Consider the following 26,513-nt stretch of genomic DNA (forward strand, 5'->3'; position numbering starts at 1 on the left):
TCATGTGGGCCGCCTGGGTGGCTCAGTTGGTCAAGCATCTGCCTTTGGCTTAGGTCATGACCTCAGGAGTCCTGGGATGGAGCCCCACAGCTCTTTACTCAGCCGGGAGTCTGCTTCTCCCTCTCCCTCTGCTCCTCTGCCCCTCTCTCTGCTCATGCTCTCTCTCAAATAAATAAAATAAAATAGAAGAGAAAAGAGGTCATGTTCTTTGAAATCAAGAGACAATTATTCCCTGAAAATGGAGGACTTGAGAAATAGGGGAAAGATGTGTAACCAGCTGTGAGAAACGTGCTAAGTAGCCAATAAGCAATAACTAAAATGACCAAGTAGTCTGATACACTGCCAAGGCTTAGGATGGGAGAAGACATAGTTTTGGTGGAAACTGGGACAAATAAGTCAGAGTGATATACAGAGAAGGGCAGATGCAGATAAATTCACAGACTCTCATGTTTGCCTCCCCGTGACACTGGGTAGCTTTCCTTAGTCTTGCACACGTTTGGCTGCAAGCTTTTTTTAAATTTAAGATTAATTAATTTATTTTAGTGGGGGAGGGGTAGAGGGAGAGGGAGAGAGAAAATCTCAAGTAGGCTCCATGCCCAGCATGGGGTTTGATCTCACAACACTGACCGTGACCTGAGCCAAAATCAAGAGTCAGAGGCTTAAGCTTAACCAACTGAGCCACCTTGACACCCCTCCTGCAGCTTTTTGAATCAAGATGTGGCCCTGCGTCTGAGGAGACTCCCCATTATGACAGTTCTAGGGCACCCCTTCCTCTTCAAAACTGGCAACCACAGTGGCTGTTCTGGCTCTTGTGTCCCTCCTCTGGCCGCAGTAGATGACATATGCATTTATCCACAAGCATCAACAGCTCCCATCAAAGCAAAGAGCTATCCCAGAGCAGAAGAACCTGCTAGTCTGGGCCAGCTGGAAGAGTACAAAAGGGAAAGGTACTAGTCTCTGAGACTAAATGAAAACACAAGCCCAATTCTGAACCCTGTAACTGTCCCAGGAAGTTTTCTGAACCCTGTAACTGGTCCCTAGGAAGCCAGCAGCAGAGTCTCATTTGCTCTCCACAGGATTTCTGTCATCCCATCCAGACTTCTGACTTGCTGGAGCTCACTGTCTCAAACATTCCCATCCCCTTTCTTTCTTCTTCTCTGCTGCTCAGAGGATCAATATCGGTATTTCAAGCAGAAAGTTTCAACTTCCTTTAATCAACAAACTCTTTAGGTATAAAATTTCTTTAATCAAAAAGCACTTCTCTTCCCTAAACACAAATGCACACATTAAAAGTAAAAAATATATATGAGAGAGAGATATATTTACACAAATTAGAAACCACAGTCTCGAGTCCTGGATTAGGGGTTGAGAAAATGGACATCAGGAGCAACTGGAGGATGGCTTCTCATCTGCTCTAGATGTCCCACAGTCATCTCTCTGGCCATGGTGAGTAGACCAGGACCAGATAGGGTACAGCTCCAGGCTTATGGCAGAGTTACTGGCAAAGTGTGGCAATGAGGTCCCTCTCCAGGGAGTTTCTTAGGATCACCAGGGATGACCACAGATGCTGTAGCAGCTGGAACTGGAGTGGTTGGGGCAGAGTGGGTGAAGGGCTGCACTCCATGCTGGACAAAAAGGATGACACCAATGCTGGCCCCAGTGCCTAAAGGACCATGGCTAAAGGAAATGGTACCTGGGGAACTGAGTGGGGGGTTGCAAATTGGAGTGGTGTGGATCCAAGTGAGGTGCATGGTTGGCCATTCAGTGAGGTGCCAAGGCTGCTTTGGTTTCAACAGTAGATGTCCTAGCTGTGTCTGGTCCATCTTTTCCATTGGAGGTACAGGAGAAGCAGCAGCTGAGTAACTGTGGTGGCTTGGAAAATGCTAGAAGGGGGAGATGAGAAGAAAAAAAAATATGTGAGAGAGCTTTCAGATTAACTGCACTAGGTTGCTTAAAACTTTTCTTTCCTTGGGGACTCTGTTTGCAATGCAAACACACCTAGTTTTATGCAACAGCTCATTTTCTGCCAGGCGATGATTAAAAGTTTTAGTAACCTAGTTATACTTTCATTTACTTAACAAATACTTGAAGGCTTTTATGTACCACACACTCTATCAGGCACTGGACATCCAGCAGGCAAAATAAAACAAACAGTCCCATAGGTTCTCACTATTTATAAAATAACTCATTTTATAACTTCTTTTTTAAAAGTCAATTTTTAGTTGGAATCATCATTCTCCAATTTCTGAATTTTAAATTTTAATTTCCCTTTGTTAAGTTTCTCAAGAAATGTAAATTAACATGCAGGCAAGATCCTCTTGCCTATTTTTGAATGAGTTATTCCCACAGCAATAATAACTGTGGTTGATTGACTACAAGAACGACTGTCCATTATCTATAGGAGACTTTACCCTCCCTGTAATTCGAGTACCCCATAAATACCCTATTGTTTGAAGGCACAAAAAATAGGTCACTTCCAAATGGGTCTAAGAATCTATCCAACACTGCTTCTATGGGTGCCCCATGGGTGCCCTCCTCCCCTCCCAGTGATATACTTGCTATGACCAGTCCTTGAAACCCACGCTTCCAGAGGGTTTGGTACAAGGATACTTGGGTAGGAGTAAAAAGAGGGAGAAGGAAAGAATTTTAGGGCAACAGAGAAGAAAGGATTTGTAGAGAAAAGCTAAGGACTCTTCCTGCATGACTCATTTGGCCAAGCAAAAAGCCTTCTGTATCTATGCAGAAAGCAGATAAACTGCACGTGAGGGATAGGGTTAAACTTCATGGAGTTCTTTGTAGTGATCAGAACAAAAATAGAACAAAAACCATACAAGAATCAAGACAATGAAGGAAAGCGAGGCATTCCCTCCCCTGAAAAGGAACCTGTTGGAAAAGAGGAAAAGACTCAAGAGAAAACAGAAGAAGGAACCCATTTCTGCAGGTACACTTCGTTTCCCTATATCCCTGTCTCCCCCTCAGTTTTACAAGTTCTTACCTTGGTCAGCTGGTGCCTGCTATTACCCAGTGATGATTTCTGGGCAGCTATATGAGGAAACCAAGTCTTTAACATCCCTTCTACCTGTAGCAAGGTTCCTAGGTAACGTTCCCTGTGAAAGAGACATTTCTTTAAAAAGCCATTAAGTGTGAAAAAGCAACAAGACAGGATTGTAGATATCTCCTTTTTTATGAAGTACTGAGGAAAGAACCAGGGGAACTTACCCCATCTGTGGCTTCTGCAAAACGCCTACAATACGCTGGATTCTATCCATTGCCACGCTCTGCTGGAAACTGCTCAATCCTGGGGTCAGGGAGAGAGAAAGACATCAAAGATTGAGATTCAAGAATTTAGTCAGGTAAAGGAAGGAAAGAACAGGGTAAAATAAATTCACCTAAAGAAATTAAACCACAGAAGCAGAAAAGTAATAATGTAGGCTGTGAAGATTTAAGACAAATACACATTTAAAACATTGAGAGAAAGAGATGAACCTAGCCAGATAATTGCAACTAATCAGATAATTACCTCTCTCAAATCGACCCATCTTCAGCCCATTCAGTAGGTCTGTGAGAGGGCGGATGAATCCTTGAAGCTCTTTACACTGTAGGAAAACAGGACAAAGGCTATGAGAGGACTGGGAATTGCCCCTACATTATTGTTCTTCCCCACCTCCAAATCTGGGAACCAATGAAGAATTGGGTCCTTACTAACCCCTCTGGCTGCTAAGCCATTCCACTATTGTCGACTTTACCCTGCTTTCTCTTACCTTCTGAGCAAAAAGCAGGTCTCCTTCTGTGGTACAACCCTGGATGATCATGTTGGTCTGTAATCCACCATCTCTTGATCTTTTGACCCCAGATCCTGCCATGGGAGAGGCCAGGCCCCGCTGTTCCAAGTGAGATGCTGCTGTATGTTGGTTGCTGGAAACCTTGGGCCGTTGCCTGCACCGGATAGGACCGGGGCTAGGCCGAGAACCTCCCCTTTGCCCAACAGGGTCTGACCTGGGGCCATGGGCAGCCTTGTCCTCCCCCTCACTATCGGAGGGGAGGCCAAAGTCACTGTTCCCTGGGGAGGTGGAAAAAGAGGAACAGAGAGAGTAGGAAGAACAGGAAGAAATGCTAGCTGGAGAATCCATAGGTTCAGAAGCAGGGGCTGGAGAGCAAATCCCGAAGTACCCAACGATCGGAACCTGCAACTGAAGAGCAAAGCGAGGGAGTTTGTAACCATAATCTGGAAATTAGGAAATGGACCGGGAGACTGGGGTGTACTGTATGGGACGATAATACCTCTTCTCCCCAGCATTACATGTCTCAGAGACAATAGAAAAAGTCATCTCCCCGCCTGCCCCCCTCAATTAAAAACCTGGACTGCCCCTCCGGCCTCCGCAGAACAGCTTCTTAGTCTGATACAGACTCTTCTTCTTTACTCCCCTCTGTTCAGAGTAAATCACCCAACTTGACACCTTCCCCTGACAGTTGTTCGCCAGGTCTGTTCCCAGCCTGACCCCGCAGCGAGGGCTACTGGAGAGCCCTAAATCTCCGGTAACCCACCCAGTGACCCTGTAGGGACCACTCCCCACAGGGACCTCACGCCTCTTCCCAATCTTTCTGATCCGGATCCCTGAGCCGGACCCTCTACAGTCGCGCCTGCCACGTGATGCTATCCTTCCCAGTACTAAGATCTGCTTTCGGTCCCTAAACCTACCCCCTCCGGGTCTGATCCTCTCGCGCGGATCGCTTCCTTATCCTGCAAGCCTCCTCACCTGTATCGGTCGGCTCAGCCCAGGCTGTCTCCGGCTCCTTCTCCAACTCTGCGGGTCTCGGCTGCCCACCTCCGCCTCTCTCCCACTGGGTCCCGCCCCTTCCCCCCCTCCCAGACACGTGCGGCTGGGCACGTGCCTTCCCCCTGCGTACACAGACCTCGCACCCTCATTGGTTGCCTAGCCGGTGGCACGTGACTCTTGTTACTGAAGTTCACATCCCATTTGCTACAGCCTGCAGGGGCTCGGCCAATAGAGACGCTGGTAGGTGACGATTGGCTGGAAGGGAAGCATTCCGTGCCCCGCCCCTACATGCGGCTGGCGAACCGGACCCGGTGATGAGAAAAGGAGGAGGATGGAAAAAGAGTGGAAAAGGGCGGAGCCCGAGGCCTTAAATAGGATGATGGTGGGCAGGAGACGTGCGGTTGGAGTGTGCAGACTGGTTGTGCGATCTGAGGCGCGCGTGTTGGGATGTGGGACTCCGGGCTCCTCCTTGGTAGCAGACGCCCTCCCCACCCCCCGCGGCCCCCCTCCCGCTGAGCGCCTCCTCTCACGAGGGCAGCACGTGGAAGCCGTCAGCGACTTGGGTCTGCAACGTGTGTGAGAGAATGGATGTATGCCACTGTGTATCCTCTCCCCCTCTGGGCCGCGCGGCCCTCGTGACTCTCGGGTCTCTGCTTCACCCTCTCCGCCTCCTCCTTCTACAAGTTGGGTGCCTCCTGCCCTGCTGGGTGAGGAGGGTGGGGACTGCTGCCGAGAACACCGCGTCCTCTCGCGCACTCCCACTGGGGCGGCTCCGGCCCTTTCCTTACATAACCCGCCACGCACGTTACCAGCTCAGATGCCAGCCAGCCACGACTCTAGAGGTCAAAGCCGAACTCGGTTCCTGACTTTTCTGTCCGGGGTCCTCGGATTCCTAGCGCAGGGAAAGGAGTATGGGTAGGTCCCTGATTGCCTAGATTATACCTTTGTCCAGCTTCATTTCCTTTATTTGTTCCCTGGAGAAGATTCGAAAGGCTTGGAAGGAGGGAAGGTGGCAAGTCCGGAGTTGAGAGAGTCCGGAATTTACTATTCAATGCCCCTCGCAGTACTGAAAGTACAGCGAGGCGAAGGGGATAGGGGCTCAGGGACCGTGGGCTGATTGAGGCTGTGACACCGAAGAGACCGCAAGGGGGCAGCCCAGTTCTGATTAGGGTCTCGGGGACAGAGGGAGAATTAAAGTATGTCCCTGCCTGCCCTAATTACACGCTGGAAAAGGCACATTGTTGGGGGTTGGGGGTGTAAGTGGAGGAGGGTGTGAGTTTTTAAGATCTATTCTAAGTAGTTTTTAATATTTTACATATGTTTAACAATGTGCTTATTTTATAAAAAGAAGTGTTCTTCATAAACCTCAACTCTCTTTTCCCAAACACACTGTCTCAACGCCATGTATAATAAAATATTAGAATTAGATGAAGTTAACTGTCTGTTGGTGCTCTTCTCCATTCTTCACAACATTTCAGGTTTATTCACAGTCCTAATTATTCCCTCTAATTCTACTGCCACCTAACTCCCTTTCTAATCTACCCTTCATATCCCCATATCCTGGTGCTCTCTTTAGTGTTGTGAGATTAGGACAGACCCTCACGAAGGAGTAGACAGTAACCAGATTATTTCATTTATTTATCTTCCAATTTCCTCTTCCCGAGTCCCCATCCAAAGAGTTGTAGCAGCCTTTTTTCTCCTAAAAAAGGAAAGAAAGGGAAAAACACTAGGCTCAGGTGGCTCAGGAAGCCCCTCGTGGCCCCCCACCTCTATGAAAACTCCCCAGATTTCATATTCTGGGCTAGATTTCCCCCATCTCCTGGAAGATGTGTCCCCTCCCCTCCTCACTCCTTCCTCTGGTAAATCTCTTCACCCCCTCCCCCCAATAGTTTTTTTTAGAATCCCAATTTTAAATTCCTTTCCTATAGTATAGGCTTCTCTTCCCTCCTGCTTGCCTCCACCATCTCTCCTCTACTTTAGGGAACCAACCTGGCAGACCCCTTCTGCCTCTGACCTTTGCCTCTTGACTGCCAGGTTGTAGGGCACCTCCCATTATGCCCTCTGGCAACTGCCATATCTTAAACCACCTCCTGGATGGAACCAGCTTTGATTCCTCAAGGCAGACTGGAAATCTGGAGAGGTTTCTTCCCTGTTTCACCTGCTTCTGATGTAGGAGGTCCTGAAGTCCTCCCAATTCAGAAAAAGTAATGACTCTTGTTAGAAAAGTCTCTGCCTCAACATCTCCTAAACCTCTTTAAAATTAGATAAGATTTTTCTAAATGGAATCCCTTGTCCTTTAAGCAGCTGAGAATTGACCAGGCTGGAAACACTAGCCAGAGATATTGGCTAAATAATATAATAAATAATAAAATAATTGGCTAATAAAAAATTACTTCACTGATTCCCCAAGGCCAGTGGCTGCACTCTCACCTTCTACATGAAATACATCCCCCCCTGAACGAGGGCCCAGGACAGGAGGAGGGGAACAGGACTCTGCAGACTGGATACAGCATCGTTCAGATCTGGACTCTGCTAAAAATACAGACATCCCCCCATGGTAGGCCAGTGTCATCCTTCCTACCAACCCTCCTCCCCCTCTGGAAGGATAGCCATCTCTTTATACCAACCTCCATCTTCCTTTCTTCGGAGCTTAGAGAAAGATCCAGCTCTCCTCCCCATAACTATGAGGAGTCCTTTCCTCTGTGCCTTTCAGCCTCCTGAGCATACCGGGGAGGGTCAACTCAGTTCAACAATGTGCATTTTTTTTTAATCTGTTATGTGCATGACACTATGCTTAGTCACTGTGCTAGGTGCTACAGCGGGGATATAAGTGTGATTAAGACCTCCCTCCTTTCTTCAGAGAGTTTACAATCTAAATGGAGCCTACTATGTACCTTAAAATCTTTCCCTGTCCTGGTCATCCATCCCCAGCTTTCCATTCCTACTGACCCCTCCCATCTGTGTTCAACTATATTCAGGCTACACTTTGGTCCTCCTGCCCTTTTTGGCGGCTGCTTTTTTCATTACCAGATTTCTCAGATGATTGGTCTATACTCTCCCTTCCCTTCTTCACAATGTACTCCCTCTCTAACTCCATAAAACCTAACTTTTGCTCAACCACTCAATTAAAACTTCTTTCTTTGGAGCTACCAATGACCTCCTTTTCTTTGGCCTCTTGGTCGCTTTTTATTGACTATATTAAACTTTATCTTCTAGATTCTATAATACAGACTTGGCTATCTGCCTGCCTGTTCAATCAGTTCTTCTCCATTTTCCTGGTTGATTCCTTTTCCTCCTCCTAACTACAGGCACAGTCATTGGCCTCTGGTCTTCTGTGTACCAGCTCTGTTGAGCTTGTTTACTTTCGTACCTGTGACTTTGCACTTAGAACTGAAGCTCTGACCTAGTTCAGCTACCTTTGGACCCCCTCACCATAAATTCAGCTTGGCCAATACCTGATTTATACCTTCAGTCTTAAACCACTCTGACCCTTCACAGTTCCTATTTTGGTCAGCCATTTCCCCAGACATCCATATTCAAAACTTGTAAGTTATTTCAACTCTCTCCTCATTTACTGCTCATTGCATTTTCTTCAAAATACTTATTTTTCTCCTCTCCCTTTAAAATGCTACTTCCCTAGTCCAAGCCTTTAATGGATTGTTTCCAGAATGATGTAAATCTCATGCATCTCTCTCCACTCTGTTGCATCCTGCATACAACAAATAGTTTTTCTAAAATACCGCTTTCGGGGCGCCTGGGTGGCTCAGTCGTTAAGCGTCTGCCTTCGGCTCAGGTCATGTCCCAGGGTCCTGGGATCGAGCCCCACATTGAGCCCCGCATCGGGCTCCCTGCTCAGCGGCAAGCCTGCTTCTCCCTCTCCCACTCCCGCTGCTTGTGTTCCCTCTTTCGCTGTGTCTCTCTCTGTCAAATAAATAAATAAAATCTTAAAAAAATAAATAAAATACTACTTTCACTGTATCTTTACCACACTGAAGAACTTACTAGGCTCCCCCGTTGTTTATATAAGTCCAGACTTCAGCCTGACACTTCAGATTCTCTTGTGATTCAGCCCTATTGCCTTACCTATGTGAAATTACCAAGCGAATATTAGGAGCCTTGTAAATTTTAATTTTTTTTTCTTAATTTTGCACTGTTCCTTCCCATTCACCTTCTCCTTCAGTCATACCCTATGCTACTCAACATGCCATGCTTATGCCATCCCCTCACCAATGCAGCTCTTTCATCTGCCATTCTTCCTTCTAATTGTTTTCATACTTTCATAACTTACTGCCACTCAAAAGCTTACCTATCCTTCCAAGTATATCTCAAACACAGTCACCTTCTAAAAGTCTTCCAGGCAACTCCAGTGTATACTGATTTCTGTCCTTCCACTGACTAAAACACTTGCCTATGTCATATGCTCTCAAATTTATATGTAATTGAACTTTGTTACGAACCTTTTCATTTTGTTCTAAATGTTTTGTAAGCGTGAACTTGGGTTTTATAAATACTTTGAGGGCAATAACAACATCATAGATTTCCTTTTCATCATCATCAACATCCTTCACGGTTTTTTTTTTATTTTTTAAAGATTTTTATTTACTTACTTGAAAGAGAGTGAGAGAGGGAGAGAAAGCACAGAGGGAGGGGGGAGAAGCAGGCTCGCTGCTGAGCAGAGAGCAAGATGCAGGACTCACTCTCAGGACCCTGAGATCACGACCTGAGCCGAAGGCGGACACTTAACAGACTGAGCCGCCCAGGCGCCCTCCTTCACAGTTTTAGTCATAGGTTACATGCACATTTAAGTACTATCGAACTGAAATTTAACTGTACCAAATCTTCCCAGTTTTCTGAATACAAGGTTAGTATTAAATCTCAATGGAGGGGCTCCTGGGTGGCTCAGTCAGTTAAGCGGCTGACTCTTGGTTTCTGCTCAGGTCATGATCTCGGTCCTGGGATCAAGCCCCACATCGGCTCCACACTCAGTGGGGAATCTGCTTGAGGATTCTCTCTTTCCCTGCTCCTTTTGTCCCTCCCCTGGCTCTCTCTCTCTCTCTCTCAAATAAATAAATTAATTAAAAAAAACAACTAAAAAAAATCTCAATGAGAGGTACGATGGCCAAGCTGAGCTGGACACCTGCATTGCTATATTAGTTATTTGGTTCCTTCTTCCACCAAAGCCTATTATTTCAGCCCTCCCTCTGTTCTATGTCACCAGCCCTGGGATCTGCCCCCCCACCCCCCCATCCCCCCGCCCTGCCCCACCATCCCCAATCCACTCACTGGTTCCATTGTCATTGGTTTCAGTGTTTCAGGCTTCTGAGGGTCTGCACCTTCTGTTTCATGACTGAAGGTAGTCTCTGCTGCTTCCCTTACCTTCTTATCCACCCTGTTCTGCCCTCGGTAGGATCAAGAAACACAGAGTTATCATTGCTTCCATCCAACATCCTCAGAGTTTCTCTATTTAGACTCCTTCTCTCCTGCAGCCCTCATCCCCCAAACTTAAGCTCAGGAATCCTCCCTACTTTATGTTTGCGTGGATTATGTACCCATCCCATTCACCAATTCCCCTGACTCAAGGACTGCCCCTCCCCCTCAATGTCTTAGCAAACCTACTGAGTTCTGGCTTTATTTTCTTCCCCAACTGTGGTTGACACATATGCTTTGGGACTTCCCAGTTCCATTTCACCTAACTCATTTGTGTTCCTGCTAATCATTTATGTGTCAATATTGACCAATTTCTTTTTAAACCGTTACCTATTCCGACCCTCTTAGAGGTAGAGATCACTCACCTGTCTGTCCTCAGATTCAAACATGGAGTAATCAACAGTGAAATTTGCACCGAAGTCATCTGGGGAGGATAAAAAAATCGGTAGTGACAAACAAAAAAGGTAGCAGTAGGTCTATAAATGGAAAGAAGAAGAAATTGCTCCGAATACTTGAACTTCCTCAAGTTGTAAAATTTACTGGTGTAATCTAATTCTAATGAACTTTAATGTTAAAAATGTTTGTGAATGTACCTGCATTTATATTTTCAACCTGGTATCTAAAACAATTTACAAATTTGAAAATCTTCAAATCGTTTCAACCAGGTTCCAAAGAACTGAAAATCACTAGCTTGAGAAATAACATTATGAGCCTTGCTAAGGTCTTTGCTCATAGCTGAGTTTCTCTCTGATCTAGTTGTTCCAACGGCAAAGAGAAAGGCAAAGTCTCAGAACTAAGTATCCCCCAAATCTCGGTCCATCCTGCTATGGGTCAGAGCCTTATACATACTTACCGTAATTGGGGGTGACTGTGTAATAATAGACCACCTGATAATAATCATCCTCTCCCAGTCCTTCTTCATCCTTATATTCTTGTCCTATGGGGGCATCTGGAACTCCTTAGCGAGAGAAGAACACCTGAAGTTGACCTCAGCTCTATCAGTTTCTTTTCTCTCTGCCTCCCCTCCAAGGGTCTTACTATCTCACTGCCTGTGTACCTCTAAACCCTTCTCGGTCTTTGGGGCTCCATATCTGTGATGAGGCCTGTTACTCCATGCCCTTTCAATTCAGGAACTCCTAAAGAGAAAACCAGTCCCTAAACCCAAAATGAGAGGTAAAGCTAAAAAGGTAGGAAGCAGAGGTGCCAGAAACGAACAACTCCAAATCGCCTCTCCAGTATTCCACAGACGGTATTGGATTTGTGAGAGACTTTCTTCTCTTCTCAGTGTGTCTCACACATAACAAAAACACATCCTTAGGCTTTTGGACTTGGGTTTTTGTTTATTATTTTTTTTAATGAACATACAATGTATTATTTGTTTCAGGGGTACAGGTCTGTGATTTATCAGTCTTACACAATTCACAGTGCTCACCATGGCACATACCCTCCCCAATGTTCATCACTGGACTTGGGTTTTAGTTCCGGATTCACTGCTAACTAGCAGAATAATCCTGAAGAAGTCACTTAACACCTGCTCTCTTAAAATGAGTCAGCTGGACTAAATGATGTATCTGCATTAGTTTTTCTTCCTTCCCAGGACTAAAAATATGTGGCTTTGACACGATTAGATCAAGGACTCCAGGCCTCCTACTGAACACTCCCCTAAACTCCTTAAATGCTCTTCCCGAACCCCAGGCAGTGACACACAAATCTGGAGGAAAAGGAAACAATGAGAGTACCTGGCGGACTGGGAACAAAGGAGGGAAGGAGCCAAGCTACTTTTGGGACTCTCTCCACTACCCTAAAGGCCACCCCCCCCCCATTTCTGTTTCCTTACTAATATAACGGTTTTTTCTCTGACCGTCTGGGAAAGAAGATACCCTGGCTTCTCTCACTGGTTTCAGACTGCCCCACCTTCCAAGAGCCCATCTCTCTCCTCCACCCTCTCTGTAGTCCCTCACCATCTTGTTCAACTCCGTGGTGTCAGAGAGCTGAGGTGACTCTTGTTAGGACCTCCAAGCGTCCGGGGCTCCATCCGCATCAGCTGTCTCTTCTTTGACAGGACTCTGCTTTCCTCCCCTTCTCCTGGCTCTACTTTCCAGACCCCTCCCCCTCCGCCCTAACACTGGACTTGGGCACAGATGTGTGTTATCACTCCCCATCAAATTGCGCCTCTCACCCCCTCCTCACTTTTTTTTTCTCCCACCCCACTTACGACAGAAGCCCTGGCCCAGAAGCTCAGGGAGAGAAGTGAACTTACCCCGGATAAGTGGCACTGCAAGGACGGTTATGAGGAGGGCATGCATTCTGGATTCTCCACTATTGCTGTGAAAGTAAAAAAGGAAATTACAGAGTTTCTCACCAAATTTACCCCGCCTTCTGCCCTCCTCCAATGCTGTTGCAACTCTTCTCCCAGGGAGTAGAATTCTCCACCCACTTGCTGATGGACTAGATCATCAGTTTCCACTCGTCAGCCAGATTCTGCCCAGATTAAGAGAGGCAAAGTGGGTTTTGAGGCGAACCGGGCTCACTGAGCTCCCCCAGCCCGAGATTAGATCCATTCAGGACTCCCGCGGCCACTACCAAAACAAGCAAACAAACAAGCAAAACGCCAAACCAAAACAAAAAACCCCAGCCTATCTAGGAGCTTCCTGTCTCCCCGCCTCTCCTTCTTCCCTCCTCAGTCCTTAAAACAAGCTCGCCCTCCTTCTCACTGTCCCTAACTTATCATCATCAAGCAGAGTCAAGGCTTATTCACAATCTCTCTTCACAGTCAAAATGTTCTGAGGAAGGGATGAGCATTTTTTCTAGACCAAAAAAATTCCCTCTCCTCTGCCTATCCTGGACTATGAAGTACAGGAGTAACATCAACATCATTGTCCGACACTCAAAGCACATTACTTCTGATAAAAATCTCTCAGCCAAGGCTAGTTATTTCCTCTCTGGTAAGTACCGACCTCACTTCACTTCTTTCTCTCCTTTCTGGATACAGGATGGAAGAAGGGAGGAAACAGCCTCTTTTCCCATGTAGATGCTACCCCCTTCTCCCACTTTCAGCCACTTGGTATGCTCCCTCCATTCCAGCCCACAGGGCTACAGTTCATCTCACTTTTCTCTCTGCTTTTATATTTCACATTTTTATTCGATTCAACTCAGAAACATTCAGTAATGTATATGCTAGGCCTAGTCTGATAGGCAATTCAGGGTCCACTGGCAAGGGAATAAGAGTAGTGATGTTTTTTAAGAGGAAGTTAATAAATATCTATTCAACGTCTACTAAGAGTCAGGCGCTATGAGAGTCTCTGTGGAACCACGGGTGGACAAGTTAGGTATGGCGCCTGCTCTCATCAGTCAGAAGATGCTGTGGTAATAGCTCAAAGGAGAGATAAGAAGAGTTGTCTTCCTCCTATCACCTCCCCTGACTCGGCCTGCTAGGCTCAGAAGCAAGACACACTGGAGTTTTGAGCACTGGCCAGGATGTTTACACCCTCTCAGCCTTTTGGTGGGGGGGGGGGGGAGGATTTGCTTGGTGATGGTGATTTTCCATGTATCTATACAATCTATTCCTTCAGCTCCTTTTAAGAATTTCCTGGAAAAAAATGTAAAACGCTTTTGTGAATGTACCCATATGCATTAAGTCATAAATCACTTCCAGGAAGGAAAGGAAACCTGGTTCTCTTTGAACAATTTCTATGGTTTTTTGGTACTTTGATTAGTCTCTCAAAAACAATTTTCCAGATTTCGTCACTTTCCCATTCTGGTACTCTTTTACCTAAATATCCTCCCTAAAGACTGACCTTTGCCCCATCCAAATGAGGTTACAATACCCTCTTCTCCTATTTTAATTTTCTCTCACTCTAATACACACAACCACTGTGCCTTCCCCCAGCCTGAAGAAAAGACACCACCGAGTTCATTTTCAGAAAATAAATGGAGGAAGTATGATCTAAAAGGAACTGTGTGACTTGGCTGGTGTGTGTGTGTGTGTGTGTGCGCGCGTGCGTGTGCTTTTCCTTCAACCCCATAGCTCAAATTGCTTTTTTACTGTCTTAACTTTGAAATCTTAACACCAAATCCCATGTAACCTCCTTCCTAACATTGCTCTCCAGGCTCCTATTCTCTCCGATTCTCTGGTCATGACAGATGAAGGCTTCGTTAGCGATACACTCACTGAATTGAATGTTTCCTATACTAGCCTGTTGAAAGAATCTTACTTTTAAGTCTAACCTTCATCTTTTAGGCAGTAGCTCAAGCTCATTTCCTCTCATTCAAGTAAGAACAATACCCGTCCCTATCTCCCTGCACCCTCTATCCTGTGCTTTCTTTGTATTTGTCCTTTAGGTTCCAACAGGATCTACCCCCCGCCCCCCGCCGCTCTTCAAGAAGACGTAGAATTGCCACTACCCTTCCCCCACAAAATAACAAAAGGAAGCCGCGCCAAGGCCCAACGAGACCCAGGAACCCGGGCCAGTCCCGACCCACTCCCTCCTTTGACCGGCTCGAGCCACTCCCAGAACCCAGGTCGAAAGCTCAGTAGGGCAGAAGGACTACAACTCCCAGCAGGTAGTGCCGCCCCGCCCCCGCAGCTCCGCCCCCGCTGATTCTCCATTGGCCTTCGGGGGTGGGGATTGGATGGGAGGAGGCCATGGGGCTGCGGCGGGGTTTGTTCCCTCCTCGGCTTCCGTAGAGGAAGTCGCGCGGACCTGTATCTGGGGTTTCGGTGTCCCCCCTCCCCTTCCCCGGGGTCCGGGGGTGACATTGCACCGCGCCCCTCACGGGGTCGCGTCGCCACCCCAAGCGGACTCCCCAGCTAGCGTCCTCCCCCTATCAACCCCTCTTGGCCAGGCTTTCCACCCCGCCCCCAGTTGCCCAGCCATGGGGGCCGCAGTGTTTTTCGGATGCACTTTCGTCGCTTTCGGCCCGGCCTTTGCGCTTTTCTTGATCACTGTGGCTGGGGACCCTCTTCGCGTAATCATCCTGGTCGCGGGGTGAGTAGGGGGTCGACGAGACGCGGGAGGGCGCCAGAGAGAGAGAGATCCGGAAGGGGCTGGGCGAGCTTGGGAGCCTGAGTTGGGGGAGACAAGTCGGAGGTGAAGATCGGAAAGGGTCGAGTCAGGGGTCTAGATGATTTGCCCTTTCCCGCAGTTGGTTTCCGCCTTCCAGGGATCGCACAGATTCCTCCTATACTCCTCCCGGCGACGTCAGAGGAGGCCCAAGGCCAAGACGCGTGAGGGGGGTGTGCTGACCTCCGCCGGCCTAAGGGAGGATCCAGGAATGGATACCTCTCCCTACTGTGCGCGTACATTCTGGCTCTCATCGCTCTGAAGACTCATTAATCAGATTTCTGTCCCTTCCCCCGGTCCAGATCCCTACATGACCCCCTTGGTGGAGACACCGATCCTGTCTCCTCCCAGTCTCCCTGACCATCCGGAAGTCTAACTTCCACTTTCCATGCTGCAGCCTTGATTGGTTCCCCTCCTTGATTTCCCTGGCTCTGCCTACCCTGACCTGTCTGATTGCCCTTGTCTTTCCTCAGGGCATTTTTCTGGCTGGTCTCCTTGCTCTTGGCCTCTGTGGTCTGGTTCATCTTGGTCCATGTGACCGACCGTTCAGATGCCCGGCTCCAGTATGGCCTCCTGATTTTTGGTGCTGCGGTCTCCGTCCTTCTACAGGAGGTGTTCCGCTTTGCCTACTACAAGCTGCTTAAGTAAGAAGATGGGATAGTTAGGAGGGGAGAAGGGCAGAGGATTGCACTATGAGAAGTGGGGCAGCCCCTGGGTGGTGGGTTTGGAAGAGGAGGCACTAGGGGAGGACGTTAGAGGGAAAGGAGCATTACTGCCCTCCCTCATATTTCCCCTACCCCACCCCACCCCCGCCCCATCCCAGGAAGGCAGATGAGGGGTTAGCATCGCTGAGTGAGGACGGAAGATCACCCATCTCCATCCGCCAGATGGCCTATGGTGAGCCAAGGGAGAGGGACTGGAGGAGGGAGTTGGACACCCCCCTCTCCCAGGGAAGTCGAAAACAACCACGTGTTCTAAGTGGCTGCTGCTTTTTCTTCATACCTGACTTCCAAGGAGGTGGTCTGGAGGGAGAGTAGGTGTGGGGGAATTGTGACTGGGAATGGGGTGGGATCACTGGTAATGAGGCTATAAAGACCTCTGACATTGATGAGACCCTCCTTCCCTCCAGTTTCTGGTCTTTCCTTCGGTATCATCAGTGGTGTCTTCTCTGTTATCAATATTTTGGCTGATGCGCTCGGGCCAGGTGTGGTTGGCATCCATGGAGACTCACCCTATTACTTCCTGACTTCAGGTAAGGCCCGCTTTCTGTCTTGCCTTCATGCCCCATCCATCCCTGGCCCTGATCTGATGTATTAGCCTTCGCTGGGAGACCTCTTTGGCTCAACATCTCAGGAGGCTGGGAGAGGATGAGGGATGTAGCTCATCCCCATCTCCCTCTCTGCAGCCTTTCTGACAGCAGCCATTATCCTGCTCCACACCTTTTGGGGAGTTGTGTTCTTTGATGCCTGTGAGAGGAGACGGTACTGGGCTTTGGGCCTGGTGGTTGGGAGTCACCTACTGACCTCGGGACTGGTGAGTTGGGGACATGGGCCCGAGTTAGAGAGAAAAAAGTTTAATGGTGAGTGGGATGGAGGGGAGGTATATTCTCACTTCTTAACATTTGAAAACACACCAAGGGAGGAGGCAGAGAGGTAAGTGTTGAGAAGTCTCTCATCTCAGCGTCAGTTGTATAACCTGCTCTGGGGATGCTCCGGGAGGAGTATGAATGGATTAGTCAAACTCTAATACAAATGGCCTGAGGTGAGCAGGAGGGGCAGAAACCTATGAGGGAGCTAAAAATCAAAAGTCCTCTTAACCACAAGATGTTGGTGCCCTGAAAGGAAGGACTAGGGATTTGAGTGAGCCACCTGGGGCGGGGTAGGGGGGGAGGTTTGGGTCAAAGGCACGGAGAGAATGTGGGGATTAGGCAGAGAGAGAAGCTAACTTCTTTTCTACTCTTACCCCATCCCTAGACATTCCTGAACCCCTGGTACGAGGCCAGCCTGCTGCCCATCTATGCAGTCACTGTTTCCATGGGGCTTTGGGCCTTCATCACAGCTGGAGGTTCCCTCCGAAGTATCCAGCGCAGCCTCTCGTGTAAGGACTGACTACCTGGACTGATCGCCTGACAGATCCCATCTGCCTGCCCACTGCCCATGACTGAGCCCAGCCCTAGCCCGGGTCCATTGCCCACCATTCTCTGTCTCCTCGTCGGTCTGTCCCACCACCTTCAGGGTTTTGCTTTGTCCACTCGTGACCTTTAGTCTCTAGGCTTCACCAGGAGCAGCCTGGGTTCAGCCAGTCAGTGACTGGTGGGTTTGAATCTGTACTTATCCCCACCCTCTGGGGACCCCCTTGTTGTCCAGGACTCCCCATGTGTCAGTGCTCTGCCCTCACCCTGCGCAAGACTCACCCCCCTTCCCCTCTGCAGGCCGACGGCAGGAGGACAGTCGGGTGATGGTGTATTCTGCCCTGCGCATCCCACCCGAGGACTGAGGGAACGTGGGGGGGAACCCCTAGGCCTGGGGTGCCCTCCTGATCTCCTCGCCCTGTATTTCTCCATCTCCAGTTGTGGACAGTGCAGGTTGCCAAGAAAAGGGACCTAGCTTAGCTGTTGCCGTGGAGATGAAATTAATGGAGGCTCAAGGGTAGACGAGCTCTCAGTTTCCCAGTACCTCCTCCCCAGACTGGGCGTCTTGGTATTTTTCTCAGGTCTGAGGGGAACCATTTTTGGTGTGATAAAGACCCCAAACTGCCTTTTTCTTTTTTCTTTTCTTCCTTCCTTCCTCTTTCTTCCTTCCTCCCTCCCTCCCTCCCTTCCTTCCTTCCTCCCTCCCTCCCTCCCTCCCTCCCTTCCTTTCTTTTTCTTCCTTCCTTCCTTTTTTTCTTTTTTTGAATGGGGGAGGGAAGAGGTGTGTTGGAATTCTTCTAACCTCCTTGAACTATATTTTCCCTCCTCAAATTGCTCCTCATGGTGGGGCTTATATCTGTCCACCTTTCCCCTTTGTCTCAGGCCTTGGGGGAAAGGAAGGAAGTGCATGTTTGGGAAACTGGTAATACTGGAACTAATGTTTTAACCTCCTTGACCACCAGCATCCCTCCCCTCCCCAAGGTGAAGTGGAGGGTGCTGCGGTGAGCTGGCCCACTCCAGAGCTGCAATGCCACTGGAGAAGTCAGACTACCATGACATCACAGGGAAGGAGGGCAGATTTTTTTCTAGTTTTTAATTGGGGTGTGGGGGGGTGGGGGGGGAGGTTTTCTATAAACTGTATCATTTTCTGCTGAGGATGGCATGTTCCATCCTTTTAATCAAGGTGATTGTGATTTTGACTAATAAAAAGGACTTTATAATTGTGGGGGAACTTGGCTTTTAAGGGAGGGGATAACATGTTCATCGAGATTTCTGTCCTCCCACATCTCTTATCCAACCTCCTTCCTTATCTGGCAACCTCTGACCCCCTCCAGCATAGCTTTGGTACAAGGATAGAAATCTGGGCTCATGGTCTCACATGTCAGGAACTTTGGGTTAAGTATTTTCCAGAGGCGGATCTCCCCTTGCAGGACTGGGGTAAAAAGAGTTATTCATCCATGCTTCTTTCCCCCTGTCCTTCGCCCACCTCTGCCTCCTGAGAGATTAAGGAACTCCCCCACTCTCAAGAGCCCCAAAGGAAGACCCAGAGGTGGGATTAGAAACTTTAATTTCCAGGTATATTGAGCAAAAAAATACATAACCCCAACAGCAACAAGTCTTTTTCCTAAGGGGAGGTCCTACCCTATATCTAGGGAAAAGGACATAAAGGCGAGGGGGTGGAGGACTTTGGGGGTTACATCCCCAACTTCCCCTACAACTAGACACAGTTTGCTGTCTGCATTGTTAACATGGGGTTGTCCTGATCTATAGGTTTTGAGAGGTCGAAGGCTCTGCTCTTATTCCATGAACAAGAGCCTGTCCGTGCCTCTCTGTAGGGGCTGTCTGGAGGAAGGAGGGGTGTCTGCCCACTACTTCTGGCCAGTCCCTGCAGCTCATTTTAGAAGCTCCCTGATTGGCATGAGGGGAAGGCATCTATGATGTCGGCGAGGGAGTCTATGCCTCTGTGGCCCGTGCGGAGGTGAAGACCACGCTTTTCCGGTTTCCTAGCCTCTTCTTCCTGGAAGGGGGAATGGTTCATGGAAATGACTAGTGTCCTAGGTGAAACAGATTAAAGATGGAATAGAGTGATTTTCAGTAGAAAAGAAAGGATGGAAGGAATGGAAAGTAGGACCTCACCGAATCTTCCTAGCGATGAAATAAACAGCCAGTAGAAGACAAAGACAGCCAACCAAGATTCCCACTCCTAAACTCAGCATTTCACCTGGGAGAGAGAAACACAGAAGATGTCATCCTAGGACTAACATAGATACTGAGACCTTCCCTCACGCACCGTGGAGCGCCACTCCCCTCCCCCACACCTGGTTCAGGCTGTCTTACCTGTAGTGTAGGAGGATCTCGCTGTAAGGGAGGAAGACGTGGGTCAGTGGGACTTGAGCTCCCCATCCCAGCTGGGAGCAGTACACTCTGCCTCTGTGCTGGGGGAGACCATCCCCTGGCGTTCCGGGGTGGGGGTATTCCCAGTCCCAGCAAGTCTGAGAAACTCCTTCCCGTCCTAGCCTTCCTTTTCTTCCCAGAGTCTCCCTAGTTCCTGCCACCGAGTCCCCCAATTTCCCATCTCCTTTTCCAAGCCCTGTGCAGTCACCTTGGATGAAAGAAGCAAAGACTGTTCGCTGATTGAGAGGCTGGGGGGCTCGGTAGTTCCGTACCAGGAGCTTAGAGGGCACCTCTTCTGTGGAGAACAATGTCTCCTGAAGCTCTTCCAGCTGAGGAGTAGAAGAGTGGGGTTAGGGGAGAAGTGTCACTCACTTTGTGGAGTGGGAAAGGGTCTGAGGTTATGTCTCTGCTGCCTCACCTCTCCACCACTCACCTGTCCCATCGAAATCTGAGCCCTTCGACTGAAGACTGTCCAGAGCACGCTCTGGTAGCAGGGGGGTGTGGTGAGCGAGCCGTTGTAGCGGAAGAACTGGTCCAGCTGTGGGGGGAGCAGCTCTCCCACGTTGAAGGGAGGCACTGAAGTCTTCTGATCTGGAGGAGATCAGACTAGGACTCCTCTTCCCCTCACTGTACCCCAGCTTACCTAGATGGCGCTCCCAGAAGCAAAGCCCCCGGCCCCTAACTCATCGTCATCCCAGGCTTCATAGGCCTTTTTGGGGAAGTGCCCCTGAAGTCTAATCTCAGAGGCTCACCTTTATGCCTAATTTCATGCAAGTGACTCAGGATGTGTTCATAAACTGGATTCCTGGTCTCACCCACCTGGAAAGGGAGAGAGTTGGGGATGAGTATGTGTCTGCAGTAAGACGTTCACACATGGAGTAAACGGTCAGAGTGGGTTGCTGACTAGCCTAGGGAGGGAGAGCAGCAAAAGACATGGGCAGAATAGGACTGAGGGGGGGCAGAGAGAGGGCGAGAGACCTGGGAGGGACTGGGGGCCACTGACCTCAATGAGGATGCCCAAGACAGCCAGGCCCTGAGGCTTCGGAGCAGCCTCACTCAAGCTGTCATAGGAATCAGAATCATAATGTACAATGTGGAGCTGAGGGAGAGGAGAGGGAATGAAATCATTTAATGTTTCTCCACTACCCCTTCCCAAAAGCTTTGACCCTAGCCGCCACCACCTCCACCTCCACCGTGCCCTACACCTGTCCCACAAAGTTTGGCCTTATCCTCCAAGTATGACTCTTCTCAGTTTCTAGATCCTTCTGTTCTCTGGCACCGACCATGCCTGTCACCATGTCCCAGGCCAAGCTTTGCTCCCTGGTACCTCTGCAACTGTGGCTTCACTGTTGATCTGGTGCTCTGATCCGCCCAGGGACCCTGTCTCACCCCAGTGCAGGTGGAGCTGAGCAGCTACATATTTTCGAGGAAGTCCCTCCAGATACATGGTAGGGGGCAGAGAGAGTTGCACTGTGAGGAAAAGAGAGCAAGCTAGGGTTGGTGGAGGAGTGTGGCCACATTCCTACCCCTCCGATGCTGCTGCTCCTTGGGAGACCCGGGCCAGCCTTTTCTACCTCCCTCTCCCAGTAGCACCCAGTCCTTCCCACCACTGCTTTTCCAGCATAGCTCTGCCTTTCTCAATGAGGGTCAAGTTGATGTTATGATGCTGAATTCACCCTGATTGTAGACATTCACTCCCTACCTTTGGCTTTAAGGAACCACATCCCTATTCTCACATGTCTGAATTTGTAGATGAAGCCTTCTAGGAATTTAGAAGTTAGGCAAATGCTTCTTTTCCCCGACTCCTAAGATTGGAACTGGAGTTTACACCTCCTTGGAGCCTGGGCTTTTTACCTGTGTGGCCATTGTTGTGCAGGTCCAAAGGCTCAGTGCTAGGCTGGTCATATCCATGGGGCTGCAGAGCGGGCAACTCAGGGTCAAAAGTCACTCTGTCTGTCTGGATATTGATGGGGGATTGGGCATTGCTTCCACACTCAGGGTAAGAGGCTGGCCAGTGGTCTTGACCATGTGGGCCTGGTAGGGATTACCACGGACATTTGTCCTGCCCTCCAAGCCCCAGTCACCCTTCAGGAACTAGCCCCCCCCAACCCTGGCGAAGACCCCAGTTGTGCAGGGCCAGGTGAGGCAGGGGTCCCTGCTGGACTTGATGTGGCAGCACCCTTCACCTTCCCTGAGGCAGTGATGACTCCCCAGCTCTCCTGAGAGATTACTCCTGATAGAGTAGTGGCTTTTACTTACCTGTAGTTTGGGGACAAGAAAGCTGAATGAAAGGAAAAGGGGATGGATAGAAAACCTGCATGCCTGGAGAGGTGGGACTAGAACAGAGGCAGGAAAGCTGGGGAAATAAAATGATCCTAGAAAGAGCAAGTCTCCTTGGGAGCCCCCTTATGGAGTGGCCTGGGGATTGCTTTCCCTCTGCTGACTTCCCACCATTCATTTCTTGCTCTCACACAGAACCTTGCATTGTCTCTGGAATTTGCTTGTTTGTCAGCAGTTCAGGGGAATTGAGTCCACCCCCACCAGGATCACAGACTATCCTGCCAGACTCTTCCTCACCCCTGACCTCAGGCTCTGTCCCAATTCCAGATGCAAGGAGGATCTATGAGGTCAGAAAAAGAGCCAGGAAGTGGATGGGCAGCTAAGCTCTGTGTTCCTTTCCCTACCTGGTTTCGTCTCCACTCCCGCTCCCTCATTCCCACACAGACTGACTGAGGACATCACTGGCCTTTCTCCTGAGTCGGGGGTGGGGGTGGAGGAGTGGGGGCGGGATTTGACAGTTAGAACAGGGTCTAGGAGTCATAGACCTAAAAAATAGGGCCGGGGGTGGGGGGGCCTGGGAGGCAGGAGGAGCTAGGGTCAGAAGCTAAAGAAGCTAAAGGGAACTCCCCACACACTCGACAGAAGTCTTCCGGGCAGGTGAAGAGGTCCCAGTGTGGAAGGGGTAGCGGAAGGCCTTGGGTTCTGCTCTCACCCTCATATGTCCAGTGTTGACCTGCAAAGCAGAGAGAGCGGGGTTGCAGCCAGCGCAGCGGGGGGGGGGGGGGGGACGACAGCGTGGGCCGGCACTCTCCCTCCCGCGGACGCTCTGTGCCGCCCCACCTCGCTCTGTTCTCTCTCCACCCTCCTCCCCGAGCACTTCCCGAAGGAAGCCCTGAAACCGGACACCTCGGCGGAAAGGTCGGGGGGCCGATTTAAAATCGCCGGCCGGGCAGTGCGGGCGCGTGCTGAGGAGAGGGGGAGGAGAAGGGGAAGGGAGTAGAGAGAGCCCGGAGACTAAAATTAACCTGGACCCAAAAGTGCAGCTTGCCCCGCGCTCACTGTTCTCCAGCCGGGGCCAAGCCAGTCCGACACTTAGAAGATTAGGGTGAGGTGAGGGCGTGGACAGAGGGTTTGGAGGAGAGGGACTAGAACCGGGCGGGGGGCGTGTGGGGGCGGAGGTTGTGTGTGTGGGATGATGCTACCCAGGGGAGAAGGGCCATTATTCATCTGCTCTGAAGCATAGTGTCAAGCACGTGAGGCGAGGCCCTCCGCTGTGAATTAACACTGAAGTTCCTCCTCGGGTCCTAGTAGCTCTCCCGTTAGCGGGAGCCTCTGCTCTCTAGATCCCCAGATGGCTAGGGAAGGTGGGAGTCGGGGCAGGGTCCCCGCCACGTTGAGGGTGGTGGGTGGGCCCAGGCAGCCAGGCTGGCAGAGACCGACTGAAAGTGAAGCATTGTGTGCGGAAGGGAGAGCTGCCAGCCGGGTCACATGCCAGCCTCTCGTGCAGCCCTATCTCAGGCTGAGAGCCTGGGGGTCTGCTGGTCCAGTCTCACGCAAGGCCAATGGCTTCCGCCTTCCTGCCGGTTTTCTCTGGATTATTCCAATTCTAGTTCAAATTCAAGCTCTGTGGGAAAAAATTCGAAATTCCTTCCTCTCTCTCTCTTATTCTCTCAAATTCCTCAGACTTCTGAGATATCCTTGATCTCATCCTTGGGCTCTTGTTCTGACCCACCCCTTGGTTCAGACAACTCTGAAAAGCAGCCCAAGGGGGAGGGCTGGAGGCAGCCTCTCACTCACCAGCGCCGTGGGACACTCAAGTCAACTTGAATTCCCCAGTTCCATTTGGTGCAGGCTGACAGCCTTGCTTTTCCCCTCCCACCAAATCCTCGACATGCTGATTCTTCATCTCTTCCTCTTCTTTCCCTGTTTTTTTCTTTTCCCTCAGATGCACTTTCCAGCTCTCCATTTGGCTGGCCCCCTCACCTCATCATCCTCCCTGCATTCCCCTTCTGTCCTCCAGGCCCTTCCCCTCACCCCCTGCTCTTCCAAGGGTCTTGATTGCACACCTGCTGTGTACCGGATTCTGTGCTAGACATAGGAAACACAAAAATAAGGGGCAAGGGTCCTGGGGACACTATAGGGAGCACCCGGAAGCCTGTTCTCCGAGTCCTCCTCATCTCCTGGGAGCTTCTGAAAGTCCTTCCTAAGCTGTGAAGGGCCCAACAGTGTTGACTGTTATTGCTACTGCTTGCAGGGAGAAACCGGGAAACCAGTCGCCCCATAGAATCAAGAGTGGACATTGGCCATGCAGTTCATAGTTGGGGAGCAGGGTCTGAGTTAGTCAGGGGGCGCAGGGGTATAGAGCCCTCTCTATTTTTTCACTCGCTGCCTCCTTGGCTCCCTAGTTGAGGGAGTTCGGAAATAAAGAGGGCCTGGGAGGGTTGTCTGGGACTAGGGCGGTGCAGGAAAGAGTGCAGAGAGCGATTCCCGCAGTGTGTGTACACATCCTGCTCCCCAGCTAGCTCCCCAACCCTCCCCCCATCCCCACAAACAGCAAGGCTGGACAGGCAAAGGGGCAAGAAGGAAAGTGCTCTTCTCCCCACTCCTCTCTCTTCCCCCACATCCCTGAGTCTATTATTCAAGCTCCTAGGCTTCCTTTTATAACACCCCCCCCCCATTAAGTAAACCTGGAGCATGTGGACATCAGCACAGACAGACACACAGACATCCAGATGTACCTACCCCCTTCGGCAGCCAGGATCCAAATCACCTCCAGCAGGAGAGTGAAGAACAACATGGTGTCCCCGCAAGAAGCAGGTACTGGGAGTTTGGGGACTAGAGGGCTAGGGTTGGCAGAGAAGGAGTTGTGGGGGAGAGGGAGAGGGAGGGAGGGACGGAGAGAGAGAGAGTGAGAGAGGAGTTTCTTGGGCCTGAGCTGATTGTATTTATCTCTTTTTCTCTTGCTGTCTCTGTGAGCTTCCAGAGGATTTGGTTTTCAGTAGGGTACCGAAGGGTTTTGGGTCCCTAGGACAAATCTCTCTCTCTTTGTTAATCTACCTCTACAATCTTCACTCCACTTGCTGGCCAGCGACTTCACAATTGCCTCCTGCTTTTAAGGTGGCTCTGGACGAGTGTACGTGGGGGTGGGGGGTGCTGCCGGGGTTGCTGGCGAACAGCTCCTTAAATAGCCGATTAGGCATGCAGAGTTGGAGCTTGCGGCGGGCTCACAGAGCCCGGGCTCTGGCTCAGGCGCCCAGCTGGGGTGTGCTCTTCCTTCCTCTGCTCTTCCCATGGGCACTGTCCAGGTGGGGGTCCCCTGGAGCGGGCCTGGGCCACGGAAGGAGGGCTTGGGGGTCCAATCCAGCCCCCTCAGGGGGACACTGTGTTCTCATTCCCCGTCTGGCTTCTCCGAGGAGCAGCTCCCCTGGGTGGCATGGGGCGGCGGGTGGGAAGACCTGTTCCCTGTCCCCTGCAGATTATGAACTGCCCCGGAATAGGAAGGGTCCAGAGTTCGGAGATAGGAGTTGGGGACTCAGGGTGCAGGTGGAGGGTAGGAAGTCAAGGGCTAAAACCTAGCTTGTAGAAAATAAAGAAGAGAAGTGAGGCAAGAGAACTGGTTTGGAGCGATCTCTTCCTGTGCCTGTCACCACCCCCTTCCCACGGTGAGGCCTGGGTCCACGTGCCTGTGCGGCCTGGGTGGGGGGGTGGTTTTGTTTGCTGTATAAAGCCCATTTGTGTGCCCAGCGGGGGAGGGGCTGCAGCAGCACCACGGAGAGACGGCGGCTCCAACTGCCAGACCCAGCCACCTCCCTCCCCAGGGAGCCCAGATCTAGGGCGGCTTTTGTCATTGAAGAGGACACTGACCCCTGGCAGGGAGGCCAGGGCAGGAGGAGAGATGGGGAGACCTCTGAAACAATCATTACCACCGTAAAAAAAAAAAAAAAAAAAAAGGCAGACTCTAGAGAAAGGGAGGGGAGGGAGCAGAGAGAGACCATGTGATCTAGTTGGAAGTGGGGCCCAGGGTCTTCCCTCCTGCTCAACAAAGGGCTGAGGCCGGACATGTGGGACTGAGTGAAATCTGCCACCGGGGAGCTGGATGAGTAGAGTATAGAGGCTGCTGGGTCTCAGGAATGTGGGCTGGTGCCTGTTTCCCCATGGGACTGGAAATCCCGATCGGAATGTACATCCTAAAGCCCTCATTAGAGAATGTGAAACACACAGATAATTTCAAGCCAGACACTGAGACCTCTTTCTCCTCCGTGCCCTTCACCAGAGTCACCCTCCCTGAGGAGGCACCCGTTTGAGCTCCCTCTGCGCTCGTCCCTCCTGCCAAGGAGCAAGAAATAGCCAAAACAAAGGGAGCAGAAGCTAAATAAGGGAGCAGGATAAAAGCCAAATGGACAGAATAATGCGTGTGCTGGATCATCGGTACCTGCTGAG

The 26,513-nt window shown here is 50.2% G+C and overlaps 4 protein-coding genes across 12 annotated transcripts; 1 reads left to right on the plus strand and 3 right to left on the minus strand.

The window, feature by feature from the left end:
• Positions 1–1,331: 1,331 nt before the first annotated feature.
• CIART (circadian associated repressor of transcription) lies at positions 1,332–4,328 on the minus strand. Its single transcript, XM_028088404.2, is given in 5 exon segments — positions 1,332–1,883; positions 2,996–3,107; positions 3,220–3,298; positions 3,521–3,596; positions 3,762–4,328. Coding segments are annotated over 5 exon segments (1,359 nt in total). The 3' UTR covers positions 1,332–1,358.
• A 2,070-nt stretch (positions 4,329–6,398) lies between these two features.
• Positions 6,399–13,543, minus strand: CUNH1orf54 (chromosome unknown C1orf54 homolog). 7 transcript variants are annotated; one of them, XM_028088321.2, is made up of 7 exons: positions 12,643–13,538; positions 12,466–12,530; positions 11,059–11,163; positions 10,571–10,629; positions 10,062–10,172; positions 7,209–7,307; positions 6,399–6,477 (listed from the first exon to the last, which is right to left on the minus strand). In XM_028088321.2, exons 2-6 carry the CDS (start codon positions 12,509–12,511, stop codon positions 7,212–7,214), a joined length of 417 nt encoding a protein of 138 aa, XP_027944122.1. In that variant the 5' UTR covers positions 12,512–12,530; positions 12,643–13,538; the 3' UTR covers positions 6,399–6,477; positions 7,209–7,211. The 7 variants fall into 7 exon arrangements, with proteins under 7 accessions (XP_027944122.1, XP_027944120.1, XP_087878417.1 ...); XM_028088319.2 differs by having other exon boundaries at positions 7,209–7,310; positions 12,643–13,537; XM_088022291.1 differs by lacking the exon at positions 11,059–11,163 and having other exon boundaries at positions 7,209–7,310; positions 12,643–13,543.
• Positions 13,544–14,859: 1,316 nt separating this feature from the next.
• APH1A (aph-1A gamma-secretase subunit) lies at positions 14,860–17,882 on the plus strand. The gene is made up of 7 exons (XM_088022292.1): positions 14,860–15,193; positions 15,742–15,912; positions 16,092–16,165; positions 16,398–16,520; positions 16,674–16,801; positions 17,242–17,365; positions 17,700–17,882. The coding sequence occupies exons 1-7, from the start codon at positions 15,081–15,083 to the stop codon at positions 17,762–17,764; spliced, it is 798 nt and encodes a 265-aa protein (XP_087878418.1). The 5' UTR covers positions 14,860–15,080; the 3' UTR covers positions 17,765–17,882.
• Positions 17,883–19,352: 1,470 nt separating this feature from the next.
• CA14 (carbonic anhydrase 14) lies at positions 19,353–25,273 on the minus strand. 3 transcript variants are annotated; one of them, XM_028088406.2, is made up of 11 exons: positions 24,816–25,273; positions 22,786–22,806; positions 21,648–21,827; positions 21,121–21,263; positions 20,797–20,892; positions 20,546–20,612; positions 20,227–20,384; positions 20,002–20,122; positions 19,737–19,757; positions 19,536–19,620; positions 19,353–19,416 (listed from the first exon to the last, which is right to left on the minus strand). In XM_028088406.2, the coding sequence occupies exons 1-11, from the start codon at positions 24,868–24,870 to the stop codon at positions 19,353–19,355; spliced, it is 1,011 nt and encodes a 336-aa protein (XP_027944207.1). In that variant the 5' UTR covers positions 24,871–25,273. The 3 variants fall into 3 exon arrangements, with proteins under 3 accessions (XP_027944207.1, XP_087879038.1, XP_087879037.1); XM_088022912.1 differs by having other exon boundaries at positions 20,212–20,384; positions 24,816–24,870; XM_088022911.1 differs by having other exon boundaries at positions 22,705–22,806; positions 24,816–24,870.
• Between the last annotated feature and the right edge of the window lie 1,240 nt (positions 25,274–26,513).

Source organism: Eumetopias jubatus, unplaced genomic scaffold (genome assembly GCF_037043125.1).
Source record: "Eumetopias jubatus isolate StellerSeaLion01/CBP00866 unplaced genomic scaffold, mEumJub1_p1.0 scaffold_4, whole genome shotgun sequence".
NCBI classification, from domain to species: domain Eukaryota; kingdom Metazoa; phylum Chordata; class Mammalia; order Carnivora; family Otariidae; genus Eumetopias; species Eumetopias jubatus.